Source organism: Narcine bancroftii, chromosome 11 (assembly GCF_036971445.1).
Source record: "Narcine bancroftii isolate sNarBan1 chromosome 11, sNarBan1.hap1, whole genome shotgun sequence".
Lineage (NCBI taxonomy): Eukaryota > Metazoa > Chordata > Chondrichthyes > Torpediniformes > Narcinidae > Narcine > Narcine bancroftii.
The window spans coordinates 7,864,273-7,881,556 of NC_091479.1; the positions used below are offsets into that span (position 1 = coordinate 7,864,273).

The following is a 17,284-nucleotide window of genomic DNA, read 5'->3' on the forward strand; positions in this document are numbered from 1 at the left end:
CCATGGAAGTGCTGGCCAGTGGGTTGGGTCCTGATGTTCACTGGCCCAAATGTGTCCTCCATACAGGGGGTGACAATTGGGCGGCATGGGCTCGTAAGCCGAAAGGGCCTGTTATCAAGCAGTATGTCTAAATTTAAATTTTAAATAAATATATATAAATATTTTGGAATGAATTACTCGGTTTCAGGATACTGTTCATCGATCTCACAGACTGCAGGAAGAAGCTATTTCCCAGCCTGGCCGTCCTGATTTTGATGCTCCTCTACCTCCTTCCTTTTGGTAGAGGGTTAAAGTTACTGTGTGCTGGATGGAACAATTCTTTGAGCCCAATTTAATAAACTCAATGGAGGAAAGGGAGACCTCAGTGATCTTCTCAGCCGTTTGATAATCCACTGTATTGAATTCCAGATCGGGGCTTTGCAGTTACCATACCACACAAGCTTTCATGAAGCAAGACTGGACACTTTCAGTTGTGCTTCTGTGAAACGTGGTCAAGATGGGAGCCAGCAATCTTACCCTTCTAAACCTCCTTAGGAAGTGTCGCCACTGCTGTGCCTTGTTAACTAACAAGGAGGAGGTGTGTGTCCAGGATATGTACACGGTGGAGCCATTGATGTGTAATGGAGAATGATCAGCCTCGTTCCTCCTGAAGTCCTCAAGCATCTCTTTTGCTGTGTCCATGATGAGACTCAGATTGTGGCTGCCGCCCTCCTCCCAATGGGTCTTTCATTAATGTCTCCTGCCAGTGGAAGCAATTCACTAACCTCGTCGGGCATCTGAATAAATTATAAAAGAACATTAATAACAATAATGCCACAAATGTTGCAACAGAAATAAGCACTTTGGTCCACTGATTTTTACCCATCTACAATAATTCCCATTCCCCGGCATTAGGACTGTATCCTATCTTTTTTGTCTGGTTAAGTGTCTGTTCAATGTAGCACCTTACCATCATGAATGTGGTTGGGAGGTATTCAACTCTGCCCTTCAACCTCTTGCACATATTGTCACTTTGCTCTCCAAGGCCCCTTATCTTTTCCTGCTTACTGTCTTGTTCATAAATTATTTGCAAAATGCCTTGGGATGTTCTTTAATCTTGCCTGCCAGGCTATTTCCTGTCCTCTTTTCACTCTGCTCATTGAATTTTTAGCAACTCCTTTGTATTTTCTCTCCTGTTTCCAGTTCTCTGTGGGCGACGTAAGCTTTACTTCTGTTTAACAAATTCTTTTTGTCCAAGTTTAAACAGTTGCTATTATACCTGGACAAGGTGTGTTGCAGTTTATTTGCACAGTCCTAACTTGCTGACCTTTGGAACTGTTTCATGATCAACCTGAAACTTGGAAGCCACGGATTTATCTGATCCCTCACGCCAAAACTTGGAAATTTTCTTAAGATTAAAAAGGAGAAAATATTGGAAATCTCAATCAGAATTTACTGTTGTGAACATGTCACAAAATTGATTTTGCGGCAGCGTCACAGAGCAAACATTTATATAAACCACCTTACAACAATAAATCAAAATAATGCAAGAAAGAGTCAAAGTGAGGCAGTATCTGTGGTTTGTTCTTCATTCAGGAATCTGAAGGCAGAAGGGAAGAAGTTGTCCTTGTGCTGCTGGGTGCTTGTCTTCAGGTTCCTGTACCCTTTTCCTGATGGTAGCAGAGTGAAGAGGCCATGGCCTGGGTGGTGGGGGTCTTTGAGGATAGAGAATGTTGTTTTAAGACACCGCCTCTTGTAGAGGTCCTCGATGGAGTGGTCTGGTGCCTGTGATGTTGCAGGCTGAGTTAACAACCCTCTGGAGTTTTTTCTTGTTCTGAGTATTGGTACCTCCGTACCAGACAGTGATGCAACCGGCCAAAATGCTCTCCATGGAACATGTTGACTTTTTCGAGAGTCTTGGTGACATATTGTATCTCAAGCTCCTTACAAAATATCTGGAAATCTGGAAAAATATTACTCAGGGGGTGAGTAGGGGGAGAGAGAATCAACGTCACTTCATGTCATGGAGTTGTACAGCATGTAGTTTCTACCTTACAACTCTTACGATTAATTTTATTTGCCATAAGGTACTTTGGGACTCCTTGTGGTGAAGAAAAGTACTGCTTAAACGTACACTTTTTTTTACACAAGGAAAGTGTAGCTTGAAATGATTTGTTAGAGAGATGAGTGGAGATTTAGAGATTTAAGTTTGTTGGATGTGACATGTGAGCTATCAGTTAGAGGGATTCTGAGAGATCAGGGTGGGAAAGAGTTGTACCGAGTTCCAGGAGAAGAGAAACATCAAGTCAAGTTTATTGTCATCTGATTGCACAAGTACAACCTGACGAAACAGTGTTCCCTGGTCCTCGGTGAAAAACAGGCAGACACACAACCAGACAGAACACACATACAGACAAACAATACATATGCAGGGCAAGTATTATATCTATAAAAATAAATAAATAGATATTCTTTTGTACAAATGGTTAGCATGAGCAGTTCCTTTGGTCGTCCAGCATTCTCACTGCCCGTGGGAAGAAGCTGTTCCTCAGCCTGGTGGTGCTGGCTCTGATCCTCCTGGATCTCTTCCCCGACGGGAGCAGCTGAAAGATGCTGTGTGCAAGGTGGAAGGGGGTCCTCCATGATTTTGCTCGCCCTCTTCAGACAACGATCCCAGTGGAGGGTGGGGTGGGGGAGGAGGAGAGACCCCAGTGATCCTCTCTGCCACTCTAATGGTCCTGTGGATTGACCTCTGATCCATTTCCCTGCAGTAGCCCCGTCCCGCACTGGGATGCAGCTGGCCAGAATGCTCTCAATAGAGCTCCTGTGGAAGGTTGACATGATGGTGGCCGGTAGCCTTTCCCGCTTCAGTCTTCTCAGGAAGTGCAGTCGCTGTTGCGCCTTCCTGACAAATGAGGAGATGTTGAGTGTCCACAATAGGTCAATAGTTAAGTGAACTCCAAGGAACTTGGTGCTCTCCACTCTCTCTACCACAGAGTTGTTGATGTGGAGTGGAGGGTGGTCGTTCCTGATCCTCCTATAGTCCATGATCATGTCCTTCATCTTGTCCATGTTGAAATTCAGGGTGTTACTCTCGCACCATTTCACGAGATTTTCCCGCCTCTTCTCTGCAGGGCGACTTGTCGTTGTTGCTGATGAGGCCGACGACTGTCGTGTCATCTGTAAACTTGATGACACTGTTAGAGCTGGATCTGGAAATCCAGTCATTGGTCAGTATCGTGAACAGGAGCTGATTGAGCACACAGCCCTGAGATATACCAGTGCTCAGTCTGACAGTACTTGATGTTCTGCTACTGACCCGGATAGACTGTGGTCTTTCCATTAGGAACTCCAAGATCTACTGGTAGTTACAGAGAGGCTGTTAATTCCCAGCTTCTCCACCAGCCTCAGGGGTATGATCGCATTAAATGCCGAGCTAGTCAATGAACAACAGCCTGGTGTATGAGGTGTCATTCTCCAGGTGGGCCAGGACAGAGTGAAGGGATGAGGCTATAGCATCATCTGTGGAACGGTTTCTTCTATAGGCAAATTGAAATGGATCTAGCATCTCCGGGAGTTAAGCTTTGATGCGTTCCATCACCAAATGCTTGAAGCACTTCATAATAGTGGCACAGGTAGTCATTGAGGCCTGTTATTGTCATCCTTTTGGATTCTGGGATGATGGTGGCTGTCTTGAACCCTGTGGGAACAATAGACTGCGGCAGTGAGGTGTTGAAGACCTCCGTGAAGACCTCCATCAATTGGTCGGCTGTCCTTCAGTACCCGACCAGGTATGTTGCCTGGTCCCTCCGCCTTGTGTGGGTTCACCTTGGATAGGGTTCTCTGTAGAGCTCGTCGAAAGAACCAAAGACTTGTTGATCCAAACCAAGGCTTTTATTAGCAAAAGACCGGAGCTCTTCACAGGTGGCCGACCAGTCCGGAATGATCCGACCTGGCTAGGGACACAACCCTTTAAGGCCCAAACAATAGGTGTGGCTTAGCTCTCAGCCAATCGCTGTAAGCACAGTCTAGATACAGTAACTATATACACTATGTACATTGGTGATAGATCTGTACTATCACATTCACCCCTTCTTGGAGAATTGACCCGGGGAAAAAAAAAAAAACAAAAACGAGGGAGAGAATGAAAAGGGGTAGGTCAAGGACTGTAGCGGTCAGGGGGTCTGACCATCCGGCGTGACCGCCGTGGTGCCGGGATTGGGGTCGCTGGAGTGGTGTCACCAGCGGGCTCATCGGGTGCGACTGCTCCGTCGCTCAATTCCCCAGTCGTTTTGTCGGCAGGGTGGCCCGAGTCATTGGGGTGCTGTTGGTCCTTCTGTTGCGGCACGGGGCCTGGAGCATAAGGAGTTGGGGGGTTTGCTGGGTCTACCGCGTCCTGAGCTAGGTCCCGCACCGAAACAGTGTCCTCCCGCCCGTCTGGGAACTCCACGTATGCGTAATGTGGGTTCGCGTGGAGTAGAGTCACTCGGTCGACCAAGGGGTCATTCTTTGAGTGCCGGACGTGGCGTCGCAAAAGGACGGGGCCAGGGACGGTGAGCCATGCCGGTACAGTGGTTCCCGATTCGGATTTCCTCGGGAAAAGGAACATCCTTTCGTGGGGGGTGGCATTTGTTGCAGTACATAGGAGGGAGCGGATGGAGTGTAAGGCACTAGTGAGAACCTCCTGCCAGTGAGAGGTGGGGAGACCTTTAGACCGGAGAGCCAGTGTAACCGCTCTCCATATGGTGGCATTCTCCCTCTCGACCTGGCCATTACCGCGTGGGTTATAGCTCGTGGTCCTGCTTGAAGCAATGCCACACTCCAGAAGGTACTGTTGCAGCTCTGAACTCATGAATGAGGACCCCCTATCACTGTGGATGGAATTGGGGTACCCGAAGATGGTGAAAATACTGTGAAGGGCCTGTATCACTGAGGTGGCAGTGGTGTCTGGGCAGGCCACAGCGAATGGGAAGCGGGAGTATTCGTCGATGGCCGTAAGGATGTAGGTATTACGGTTGGTCGACGGTAGGGGTCCCTTAAAGTCTACGCTAAGACGCTCGAAGGGGCGGGTGGCTTTGATGACGTGGGAGTTATCCGGACGGAAGAAGTGTTTGAATGGGATAGCGGCGATTGGGCTTCACACGAGGCACTGTGTTTGCTGGCGGCCATTTTAGACCTACAGACTGCAGCAAAGTGGCCGTTTTTAAGGCACTTCTGGCACCTGGCTTTTCTTGCTGGGCACTGGGATCTGCTGTGCTTGTTCCTCCCGCAGAAATAACATTTCGGGTTCGCACGGGGCAGGGTAGCAGCAGCCGACAGGCCGTCAGGGGTAGGGTAGAAGGGCACTCTACTCACATCAGAACGAGGGGTCCAGTCCCTAGAGAGCTCGGTGGATTTTAAGGCTGCATCCTCCATTGTGATTGCAATCCGGGCCACGTCCTCTAGTTTTTCTACCCCTTGTTCGAGCAAACGCAGCCTCACTTCGTTCGATCGGAGCCCAGCCACATAGGCATCCCGGACGAGGTCGCTAGTGATCTCGGCAGCAGTTTTGTCCACACAGTTACAGTCCTTGCCCAATGCCTTTAATACTTGTAAATATGCCCTGCTGGACTCACCGGGCTGTTGTTTCCTCGACGCAAGCATGAGCCGGGCATGAACTCTGTTCACCGGTTGATCATACAGTCCTTTCAGTACCTTTATGGCTGCGGTGTAAGTGGTCTCATCCTGGATGTTCTCGTAGACTCTCAAGGACACCATAGACAGCAATGCTGTTAGACGCTGGTTATCCTCCTCTACCTGAATGAATCTCAGGAAGTTTTCAAAGTTCAGCAGCCAGAACTTAAAGGCTTTGAAGGCTGTAGCTGACTGTGGGTCGATATCAAGTTTTTCTGGCCGAGTTAAACGCTCCATCCCTTTCAAAAAAAATTCCTTTTGCTAATAAAATTGTAGAGCTCGTCGAAAGAACCAAAGACTTGTTGATCCAAACCAAGGCTTTTATTAGCAAAAGACCGGAGCTCTTCACAGGTGGCCGACCAGTCCGGAATGATCCGACCTGGCTAGGGACACAACCCTTTAAGGCCCAAACAATAGGTGTGGCTTAGCTCTCAGCCAATCGCTGTAAGCACAGTCTAGATACAGTAACTATATACACTATGTACATTGGTGATAGATCTGTACTATCACATTCTCCTCACCTCGGCCACGGCTATGTGGGAGGGGGGGCAGTTCATCAGGGGGACCTGGAGCTTTCTGCGGCATTATCCTGTTCTCATCAAACCATGCATAGAAGGTGTTCAGTCTGTCCGGAAGGGAGGTGTCATTGACCTTAATTCGCAAGGTTGACTTGTGATACGTTATAGTCTTGATCCCTTGCTACATGCGCCTCATGTCGCCAGTGTCGCATAGCTGTCTGTGGATCTTCTGTGCATACCCTTGCTTTGCCTTCCAGATTGCACGAGAGAGTTTTGGCCTGACTGATCTTAGTGCCATTCTACATCCTGTCCTGAAGGCAGCATCACAACCTCTTTGTGGTTAGTCTTGGTTGTCGAGCATTTGATCTCAGTGACATCCTCAATGCACTTGTTGAAGTAGCCAGTCACTGAGCTCATGTACTCCTCTAACTGTTGTAGGTGGCCGCCTCCCTGAAACAGTTCCAGTCCATGGTCTCAAGGCAGGCTTGCAGCTTTTCTATGGTCTCCTCAGCCACGTCCTGATCTCCCTGTGAACTGACCTAGTTTGCTTGGCCAGCAGTCTGTACGCTGGGGTTAGCAGGAGAGATATGTGATCTGAGTAACTAAGGTGGGGGTGAGGTGCAGCCATGTACGCACCGGGGACATTGTGGCACCTGATCCAGGGCATTCTCTCCTCTGGTGGCAAAGTTCACATGCTGTTGAAAACGTGGAAAGACTGATTTCAAGTTAGCGTGATTGAAATCGCCGGAAACAATCATGGCACCGTGACAAAAGAGGTAAAGGTAAAAGGAATTGAAGTGAATTGATTGGAACTAGTTTCAAGTGTAGGACAGTTGTCCTCAGTGTCTTCTTCATCTCAGAGTCATCACCATTTAAAGAGATATCATTTCCTTATGCTTTTCTGTGGAACTTGCTGAACACAAACTGGACTTCACATTTCCTTTGTTACTGGGTGAAATCACTATTGTACATATTTGTCATATGTAAATTACTTGACCTTTCCTGGTTGACCCTGCTCTCAGTGGCCAGCTCGTGATTCCTCCCCTCTCATGCTGCAAGCCTGCCCTCAGTTCAAGTCCGGGCCAGTATGAGGACCAACCCAGGGAAGCCGTCCATCTCTTGTGAATAAAAGCCTTCAGCTTTGATTACTTCCGTCTTTGTGTAATTGATCGTATATCAGTTACAACCGTAATTAACCGTAATTGACTTGAAGCTCTTGTAGATTTTGTAAATAGTGAAAGCCACTCTGGAAATGCAGTCTTCTTTTTGGAAGATTTTTCAGAGGTTTGATTGTCCAGTGGATCAAATAGTCAATCTCCACTGAGAAAATAATAAGATTTAAAATATAATTTATTTTCTTGCCTGTTGATTTTATACAACACTGGATAATTTAGTTACCCTTGTAACTAAATTATCCAGATTCAGATTGAATCAACCTAGCCCTTCTATTTCATGGTTCCTTGCAACAACGTGAACTATTTATTGTCACAGGATATTATTGCTAATGAGAAATTCTGTGTCATACTTACACCATGAGTGTTCTATAAATACAACAGGATCTCCATCTTTCTTTGGCTTGGCTTTGCAGACGAAGATTTAAGGAGGGGTATGTCTACGTCTGCTGCAGGCTCGTTGGTGACTGACAAGTCCGATGCGGGACAGGCAGGCACGGTTGCAATGGTTGCAAGGGAAAATTGGTTGGTTGGGGTTGGGTTTCTCCTCCTTTGTCTTTTGTCAGTGAGGTGGGCTCTGCGGTCTTCTTCAAAGGAGGTTGCTGCCCGCCGAACTGTGAGGCGCCAAGATGCACGGTTGGAGGCGAGATCAGCCCACTGGCGATGGTCAATGTGGTAGGCACCAAGAGATTTCTTTAAGCAGTCCTTGTACCTCTTCTTTGGGGCACCTATGTCTCGGTGGCCAGTGGAGAGCTCGCCATAGAACACGATCTTGGGAAGGCGATGGTCCTCCATTCTAGAGACGTGACCCACCCAGCGCAATTGGGTCTTCAGCAGCGTGGACTCGATGCTTGCGGACTCTGCCAGCTCGAGTACTTCGATGTTGGTGATGAAGTCATTCCAATGAATGTTGAGGATGGAGCGGAGACAGCGCTGATGGAAGTGATCTAGGAGCCTTAGGTGATGCCGGTAGAGGACCCATGATTTGGAGCCAAACAGGAGCGTGGGTATGACAACGGCTCTGTACACGCTGATCTTTGTGTGTTTCTTCAGGTGGTTGTTTTTCCAGACTCTTTTGTGTAGTCTTCCAAAGGCGCTATTTGCCTTGGCGAGTCTGTTGTCTATCTCTTTGTCGATCCTTGCATCAGATGAAATGGTGCAGCCGAGGTAGGTAAACTGGTTGACTGTTTTGAGTTCAGTGTGCCCGATGGAGATGTGGGGGGTGGGGCTGGTGGTCATGGTGGGGAGCTGGCTGATGGAAGACCTCAGTTTTCTTCAGGCTGACATCCAGGCCAAACATTTTGGCAGTTTCCGCAAAACAGGACGTCATGTGCTGGAGAGCTGGCTCTGAATGGGCAACTAAAGCGACATCGTCTGCGAAGAGTAGTTCACGGACAAGTTGCTCTTGTGTCTTGGTGTGAGCTTTCAGGCGCCTCAGATTGAAGAGACTGCCATCCGTGTAGTACTGGATGTAAACAGCGTCTTCATTGTTGAGATCTTTCATGTCTTGTTTCAGCATCATGCTGAAGAAGATAGTAAAGAGGGTTGGTGCGAGAACGCAGCCTTGCTTCATGCCGTTGTCAATGGAGAAGGGTTCGGAGAGCTCATTGCTGTATCTGACCCGACCTTGTTGGTTTTCGTGCAGTTGGATAACCATGTTGAGGAACTTGGGGGGGCATCTGAGGCGCTCCATATGTATAATTACACAGGACAACAATTTTTTTCAAAAGCTTTGCCTCCTGAAATAAAATTGGGGATTGTGATTGACAACTTCAAGCTGAACACCAAGATAATTTCAGATTTGCCGTATCATGTAGGAAGTTGGAGAAACATTAAATTAACTTTTATTGAATTTAGAAAGTTTAATCGGATCGTGACGCTGACATGTTGCGTTAGATTAATTGACCTAAAAATGCTTTGCTTCTGATTTTCGTTTGTACTCAGCATCTGATGCCTCTCGTGTCAGTGTCCAACAATAGTCGGCCGGCATTGATGGATTCCAGTTCCTTTCATCATGTTCATCACTGACTGCAACAAGATCAACGGGGAATTCCAAGTGCGAATTTTCAATTACATGGTTTTGTATGACTGAAATAGATAGGAAATCACAAAAAATAGGTTATTATCTATAAAATGGTACGCAGTAGGAAAGTTATAAGGTGATTTTTGTGATCAGCAGTCCGTAGTCCATAAAATACGCCCAACAGTGTTCAGAAAGCAAAATCTTTGTTGCCCTGTGTACCCTGGAACAAACTTATTTCTGAAGTAATCGTGGATTTCTCTGCTATTTCAAAGAATTTCATCGGTAAAGTCACTGACCATTCTTCACTGTGACTCACTGTTTGAGTTGATAAGGCCAACATTATTGGAAAGGTGAAGTGAAGCAACTCAGGCTGGCTTGAGGACGTAGGAGAGCGAGTGATTCTGTTGACTGTTCTATCCCATGGCCCCGGCAGCAAAAGAGTGCTGGACCTTCGTATCACCTGGCATCACATTCAACATCTGCCAGAGTGCCTCATAGTTAATTAAGTAAAACTTGAAGTATTATCACTGTTGTAAGAGAGAAATCAATGCAGTCAATTTGCTCATAGCAAACTCTCAGACACAACAAATTGAACTCAGCCAGATACTCAGATATCTTGTTTTTGCTGGAGGGATAAATATTGGTCAGGAGACAAGGGAGAACTGCCGAGGCCTATTTCAAACTGGTGCTAAGCTTGCACACAAATCAGGATTGATTACTTATGAAAATTAATACGATAGTTTGATGGGATCGGGAAGATCTAAATAATGACAGAAAGGCAACCTTTTCAAAAACATTGAGAGAATGTCTCACTGCTAATAAGTCTGTCCATGGCCTCAAACCGTCAAACCAAGGCCACCCATAAAATGGAAGAGCAACACCGAAGTCTGGGTGCTCTCCAACTGGATGGCATTAACCTCGACTTCTCCAGTTTCTGCTGGCCTACTCCCCATTCTCCCTCTCTTCCCCATCCCTCTGTCTCTTTCCTTCAGCTCAATTCCCCCTTCCTTCTCCATTCACAGAGCCACATCCCCCCACAAAGTTTGCTGCTGTGTCTTCTCCACCTATTACCTCCTGCCTGTGGGTCTGTGCTCCTTCCTCTACCCCCTCCCCTACCATTTTGTTTGGGCACCTGTCTACATTTTGCTCAGACCTCGATGAAGGGCTCAAGCCTGAAACGTGGGTTCTGTATCTTTATCTTTGCTACATAAAGGACCCTGCTTGACCTGCTGAGTTTCTCAAGCGTGGTGTTTTTACTTCAATCAAGGTGTCGGCAGATCTTCGTGTTTCACTTTCGGAGACATTTCCAGAGCAGGACTCGGGGTTTGGCTGGAGCTCTGACCCTTGCCTGCTTAGACTCGAGGTTTAATGTGGAGACTGGATTCTGAGTATTTACCAAGTTTAAAAATACAAGTAGGAGGAACTCAGCAGTCGAGCACCATCTGTGGATTGTGGATGAATAGTTCCTGTCCGAAAGGCAACACACGAACATGCTGGAGATACTCAGCAAGTATGGCAAGTAATTCCTGATGAAGAGCACAGACCTGAAACATTGGTGCTGCATGTCCTGCTGAGGTTCTCCAGCAGATTGTTTGATGCTCTGAATCCCAGCATCAGTATTCATAAAACCATCATACCACCATAAGACATGAGGAGTAGAAAAAGACCATTCAGCCCATTGAACTGATCCATTTTCCCACTCAGCCCCACTGCCTAGCCTTCTCCCCGTAACCGTTGATGCTCTGGCTAATTCTCTGGTGGGTGTCCAGAATTTAGAAACAGAATTGATTGTCATGCATATGTCACAACATTCATTGCTTTGCAGCCATGTTACAGTGCAAATATTGCTATAAAATTAAATTTAAAAATAGAGGAATAAAGAAGAAGTGAGATGGAGTCTGTGTATCATGTCTGGTCAGAAATCTGATGGCAGTGGGGAAGAAGCTATCCTTGTGCTGCTGCCTCCTGGACCTTTTCCCCGATGGGAGAAGTGGCGAGGGCATGGCCTGGGTGGTGGGGGTCTTTGAGGACAGAGGCTGGTTTCTAAAGGCAATGCCTCTTGTAGATGTCCTCGGTGGTGGAGACTGATGTCCATGATGGTGATCGCTGAGTTCAGAACTCTGTGTCGCCTTTTCCAGTTTTGTGCGTTGGCACCTCCATATCAGACAGTGATGCAACCGGTCAGCATGCTCTCCATGGTACACCTGTAGAAATTTGCAAGGGTCCTGGGTGACATACCAAATCTCCTCAAATTGGGCGGGACAGTTAGCGCAATGCTGTTACAGCACCAGGGATGGGGGTTCGAATTCCAGACTTTCCCTGTGTTTCCTCTGGGTGCTCTGGTTTCCTCCGTTCAAAAATGCCCCAGGGTTGTCGGTCAATGGGGTGTAATTGGGGGGCATGGACCTGTGGGCAGAAAGGACCTGTGCGGTTCAGCAGCTGGCGAGCCTTCTTTGTGATTGCATCGGTGTGGAGGCTCCAGGACAAATCCTCAAGAGATGTTAACACCCAGGAACTTGAAGCCCTTAACCCAATATACCAGTTTGATTGGTTACTGGCCCTTTGGCATGACTGGGACAAAGACTGGGCAGGCTGGCTGGTTGCAATTATGACTCCACGCCACTAAGCACCCAGCTGGCGCTGTTCCCCCCCCCACCCCCCCACCACAACTCCGCGCGACAGGTGGTGCCACTCCGATTGGCCAACTGCCAATGGAAACCCCGCCTCCGGGCTGGCTTCCGGCTGCGGCGAAGTTCGGCTGTCAATCACTGGACGGGCGACTTCCGGTTTCAGGTCGGCTGGGCCGGGACGTTGCTAACCGGGGCCTAGACGCCGCGGGAAGACATGGAGGCTGCAGACAGTGACGGCCACTCCACTCAGACATGACTCATTGCGGCCGGCAAGTGAGTGCTTCGTCTCATGCGCCCATTTCCAGCGGGCGGGCGGGCGGGCGGGCGGGGAATGAAGATGACTCCTTGCAATAAAAGGTGGGCTCACTAATCTTTGTGCCTTAAATTCCAGATAGATCTCGGGGTGGGGGGGGGGGTGCATGGATACCAAGGAATGGGAACTGGGCTGCGCTGGTTGCGGTGACAGAGGGAGTTTAAACCCCTCAACCCACCCTCTTGTTGGCTTGTTAAAGCCTCCCTTCTGAATGGTGCCCACAGTCTTCCACCTGTGGCGAGGACCCCCCCCCACTTGTTAAAGCCTCCCTTCTGAATGGTGCCCACAGTCTTCCACCTGTGGCGAGGACCCCCCCCCACTTGTTAAAGCCTCCCTTCTGAATGGTGCCCACAGTCTTCCACCTGTGGCGAGAAGCCCCCCCCTTGTTAAAGCCTCCCTTCTGAATGGTGCCCACAGTCTTCCACCTGTGGCGAGGACCCCCCCCCCTTGTTAAAGCCTCCCTTCTGAATGGTGCCCACAGTCTTCCACCTGTGGCGAGGACCCCCCCCCACTTGTTAAAGCCTCCCTTCTGAATGGTGCCCACAGTCTTCCACCTGTGGCGAGGACCCCCCCCCACTTGTTAAAGCCTCCCTTCTGAATGGTGCCCACAGTCTTCCACCTGTGGCGAGAAGCCCCCCCCTTGTTAAAGCCTCCCTTCTGAATGGTGCCCACAGTCTTCCACCTGTGGCGAGGACCCCCCCCCACTTGTTAAAGCCTCCCTTCTGAATGGTGCCCACAGTCTTCCACCTGTGGCGAGGACCCCCCCCCACTTGTTAAAGCCTCCCTTCTGAATGGTGCCCACAGTCTTCCACCTGTGGCGAGGACCCCCCCCCACTTGTTAAAGCCTCCCTTCTGAATGGTGCCCACAGTCTTCCACCTGTGGCGAGGACCCCCCCCACTTGTTAAAGCCTCCCTTCTGAATGGTGCCCACAGTCTTCCACCTGTGGCGAGGACCCCCCCCCACTTGTTAAAGCCTCCCTTCTGAATGGTGCCCACAGTCTTCCACCTGTGGCGAGGACCCCCCCCCACTTGTTAAAGCCTCCCTTCTGAATGGTGCCCACAGTCTTCCACCTGTGGCGAGAAGCCCCCCCCTTGTTAAAGCCTCCCTTCTGAATGGTGCCCACAGTCTTCCACCTGTGGCGAGGACCCCCCCCCCTTGTTAAAGCCTCCCTTCTGAATGGTGCCCACAGTCTTCCACCTGTGGCGAGGACCCCCCCCCACTTGTTAAAGCCTCCCTTCTGAATGGTGCCCACAGTCTTCCACCTGTGGCGAGGACCCCCCCCCACTTGTTAAAGCCTCCCTTCTGAATGGTGCCCACAGTCTTCCACCTGTGGCGAGAAGCCCCCCCCTTGTTAAAGCCTCCCTTCTGAATGGTGCCCACAGTCTTCCACCTGTGGCGAGGACCCCCCCCCACTTGTTAAAGCCTCCCTTCTGAATGGTGCCCACAGTCTTCCACCTGTGGCGAGGACCCCCCCCCACTTGTTAAAGCCTCCCTTCTGAATGGTGCCCACAGTCTTCCACCTGTGGCGAGGACCCCCCCCACTTGTTAAAGCCTCCCTTCTGAATGGTGCCCACAGTCTTCCACCTGTGGCGAGGACCCCCCCCCACTTGTTAAAGCCTCCCTTCTGAATGGTGCCCACAGTCTTCCACCTGTGGCGAGGACCCCCCCCCACTTGTTAAAGCCTCCCTTCTGAATGGTGCCCACAGTCTTCCACCTGTGGCGAGGACCCCCCCCCACTTGTTAAAGCCTCCCTTCTGAATGGTGCCCACAGTCTTCCACCTGTGGCGAGAAGCCCCCCCCTTGTTAAAGCCTCCCTTCTGAATGGTGCCCACAGTCTTCCACCTGTGGCGAGAAGCCCCCCCCCTTGTTAAAGCCTCCCTTCTGAATGGTGCCCACAGTCTTCCACCTGTGGCGAGAAGCCCCCCCCTTGTTAAAGCCTCCCTTCTGAATGGTGCCCACAGTCTTCCACCTGTGGCGAGGACCCCCCCCCACTTGTTAAAGCCTCCCTTCTGAATGGTGCCCACAGTCTTCCACCTGTGGCGAGGACCCCCCCCCACTTGTTAAAGCCTCCCTTCTGAATGGTGCCCACAGTCTTCCACCTGTGGCGAGAAGCCCCCCCCTTGTTAAAGCCTCCCTTCTGAATGGTGCCCACAGTCTTCCACCTGTGGCGAGGACCCCCCCCCACTTGTTAAAGCCTCCCTTCTGAATGGTGCCCACAGTCTTCCACCTGTGGCGAGGACCCCCCCCCACTTGTTAAAGCCTCCCTTCTGAATGGTGCCCACAGTCTTCCACCTGTGGCGAGGACCCCCCCCCACTTGTTAAAGCCTCCCTTCTGAATGGTGCCCACAGTCTTCCACCTGTGGCGAGGACCCCCCCCCACTTGTTAAAGCCTCCCTTCTTAATGGTGCCCACAGTCTTCCACCTGTGGCGAGGACCCCCCCCCACTTGTTAAAGCCTCCCTTCTGAATGGTGCCCACAGTCTTCCACCTGTGGCGAGGACCCCCCCCCACTTGTTAAAGCCTCCCTTCTGAATGGTGCCCACAGTCTTCCACCTGTGGCGAGGACCCCCCCCCCACTTGTTAAAGCCTCCCTTCTGAATGGTGCCCACAGTCTTCCACCTGTGGCGAGGACCCCCCCCCCACTTGTTAAAGCCTCCCTTCTGAGTGGTGCCCACAGTCTTCCACCTGTGGCGAGGACCCCCCCCCACTTGTTAAAGCCTCCCTTCTGAATGGTGCCCACAGTCTTCCAGCTGTGGCGAGGACCCCCCCCCCACTTGTTAAAGCCTCCCTTCTGAATGGTGCCCACAGTCTTCCACCTGTGGCGAGGACCCCCCCCCCTGTTAAAGCCTCCCTTCTGAATGGTGCCCACAGTCTTCCACCTGTGGCGAGGACCCCCCCCCCTTGTTAAAGCCTCCCTTCTGAATGGTGCCCACAGTCTTCCACCTGTGGCGAGAAGCCCCCCCCCTTGTTAAAGCCTCCCTTCTGAATGGTGCCCACAGTCTTCCACCTGTGGCGAGGACCCCCCCCCCTTGTTAAAGCCTCCCTTCTGAATGGTGCCCACAGTCTTCCACCTGTGGCGAGAAGCCCCCGCCTTGTTAAAGCCTCCCTTCTGAATGGTGCCCACAGTCTTCCACCTGTGGCGAGAAGCCCCCCCCCTTGTTAAAGCCTCCCTTCTGAATGGTGCCCACAGTCTTCCACCTGTGGCGAGGACCCCCCCCCCCTTGTTAAAGCCTCCCTTCTGAATGGTGCCCACAGTCTTCCACCTGTGGCGAGAAGCCCCCCCCCCTTGTTAAAGCCTCCCTTCTGAATGGTGCCCACAGTCTTCCACCTGTGGCGAGAAGCCCCCCCCCCTTGTTAAAGCCTCCCTTCTGAATGGTGCCCACAGTCTTCCACCTGTGGCGAGAAGCCACCCCCCTTGTTAAAGCCTCCCTTCTGAATGGTGCCCACAGTCTTCCACCTGTGGCGAGGACCCCCCCCCCCCTGTTAAAGCCTCCCTTCTGAATGGTGCCCACAGTCTTCCACCTGTGGCGAGGACCCCCCCCTCCTTGTTAAAGCCTCCCTTCTGAATGGTGCCCACAGTCTTCCACCTGTGGCGAGGACCCCCCCCTCCTTGTTAAAGCCTCCCTTCTGAATGGTGCCCACAGTCTTCCACCTGTGGCGAGAAGCCCCCCCCTTGTTAAAGCCTCCCTTCTGAATGGTGCCCACAGTCTTCCACCTGTGGCGAGGACCCCCCCCCCCACTTGTTAAAGCCTCCCTTCTGAATGGTGCCCACAGTCTTCCACCTGTGGCGAGGACCCCCCCCTCCTTGTTAAAGCCTCCCTTCTGAATGGTGCCCACAGTCTTCCACCTGTGGCGAGGACCCCCCCCTCCTTGTTAAAGCCTCCCTTCTGAATGGTGCCCACAGTCTTCCACCTGTGGTGAGAAGCCCCCCCCCCCCTTGTTAAAGCCTCCCTTCTGAATGGTGCAGCTCAGTCTTCCCCCTGTGGCGAGAGAAGGCCCCCCCTCCTTGTTAAAGCCTCCCTTCTGAATGGTGCCCACAGTCTTCCACCTGTGGCGAGGACCCCCCCCCTGTTAAAGCCTCCCTTCTGAATGGTGCCCACAGTCTTCCACCTGTGGCGAGGACCCCCCCCTGTTAAAGCCTCCCTTCTGAATGGTGCCCACAGTCTTCCACCTGTGGCGAGGACCCCCCCCCTGTTAAAGCCTCCCTTCTGAATGGTGCCCACAGTCTTCCACCTGTGGCGAGGACCCCCCCCCACTTGTTAAAGCCTCCCTTCTGAATGGTGCCCACAGTCTTCCACCTGTGGCGAGGACCCCCCCCCACTTGTTAAAGCCTCCCTTCTGAATGGTGCCCACAGTCTTCCACCTGTGGCGAGGACCCCCCCCTCCTTGTTAAAGCCTCCCTTCTGAATGGTGCCCACAGTCTTCCACCTGTGGCGAGGACCCCCCCCTCCTTGTTAAAGCCTCCCTTCTGAATGGTGCCCACAGTCTTCCACCTGTGGTGAGAAGCCCCCCCCCCTTGTTAAAGCCTCCCTTCTGAATGGTGCAGCTCAGTCTTCCCCCTGTGGCGAGAGAAGGCCCCCCCTCCTTGTTAAAGCCTCCCTTCTGAATGGTGCCCACAGTCTTCCACCTGTGGCGAGGACCCCCCCCTGTTAAAGCCTCCCTTCTGAATGGTGCCCACAGTCTTCCACCTGTGGCGAGGACCCCCCCCCCTTGTTAAAGCCTCCCTTCTGAATGGTGCCCACAGTCTTCCACCTGTGGCGAGAAGCCCCCCCCTTGTTAAAGCCTCCCTTCTGAATGGTGCCCACAGTCTTCCACCTGTGGCGAGAAGCCCCCCCCTTGTTAAAGCCTCCCTTCTGAATGGTGCCCACAGTCTTCCACCTGTGGCGAGGACCCCCCCCCCCTGTTAAAGCCTCCCTTCTGAATGGTGCCCACAGTCTTCCACCTGTGGCGAGGACCCCCCCCCTTGTTAAAGCCTC

The 17,284-nt window shown here is 51.2% G+C and overlaps 1 protein-coding gene across 14 annotated transcripts in view; it reads left to right on the plus strand.

Annotated features, from left to right (window-relative positions):
- Positions 1-17,284, plus strand: part of ppip5k1a (diphosphoinositol pentakisphosphate kinase 1a) — a 184,893-nt gene that overhangs the window by 25,573 nt on the left and 142,036 nt on the right. For 5 of the 14 annotated variants that reach the window (XM_069902469.1, XM_069902468.1, XM_069902470.1 and 2 more), the window contains exon 1: positions 12,066-12,268. The exons of 1 other annotated variant lie outside the window; for it this stretch is intronic. Coding sequence is in view for 1 of the 13 variants with exons in the window: in XM_069902472.1 (XP_069758573.1) it covers positions 12,248-12,268 (21 nt within the window). In the remaining 12 variants the exon portion in view is untranslated. Of the gene's footprint in view, positions 1-12,064; positions 12,269-17,284 lie in introns of those variants that run through there. 8 more of the 14 variants (XM_069902473.1, XM_069902478.1, XM_069902480.1 and 5 more) reach the window with 3 other exon arrangements.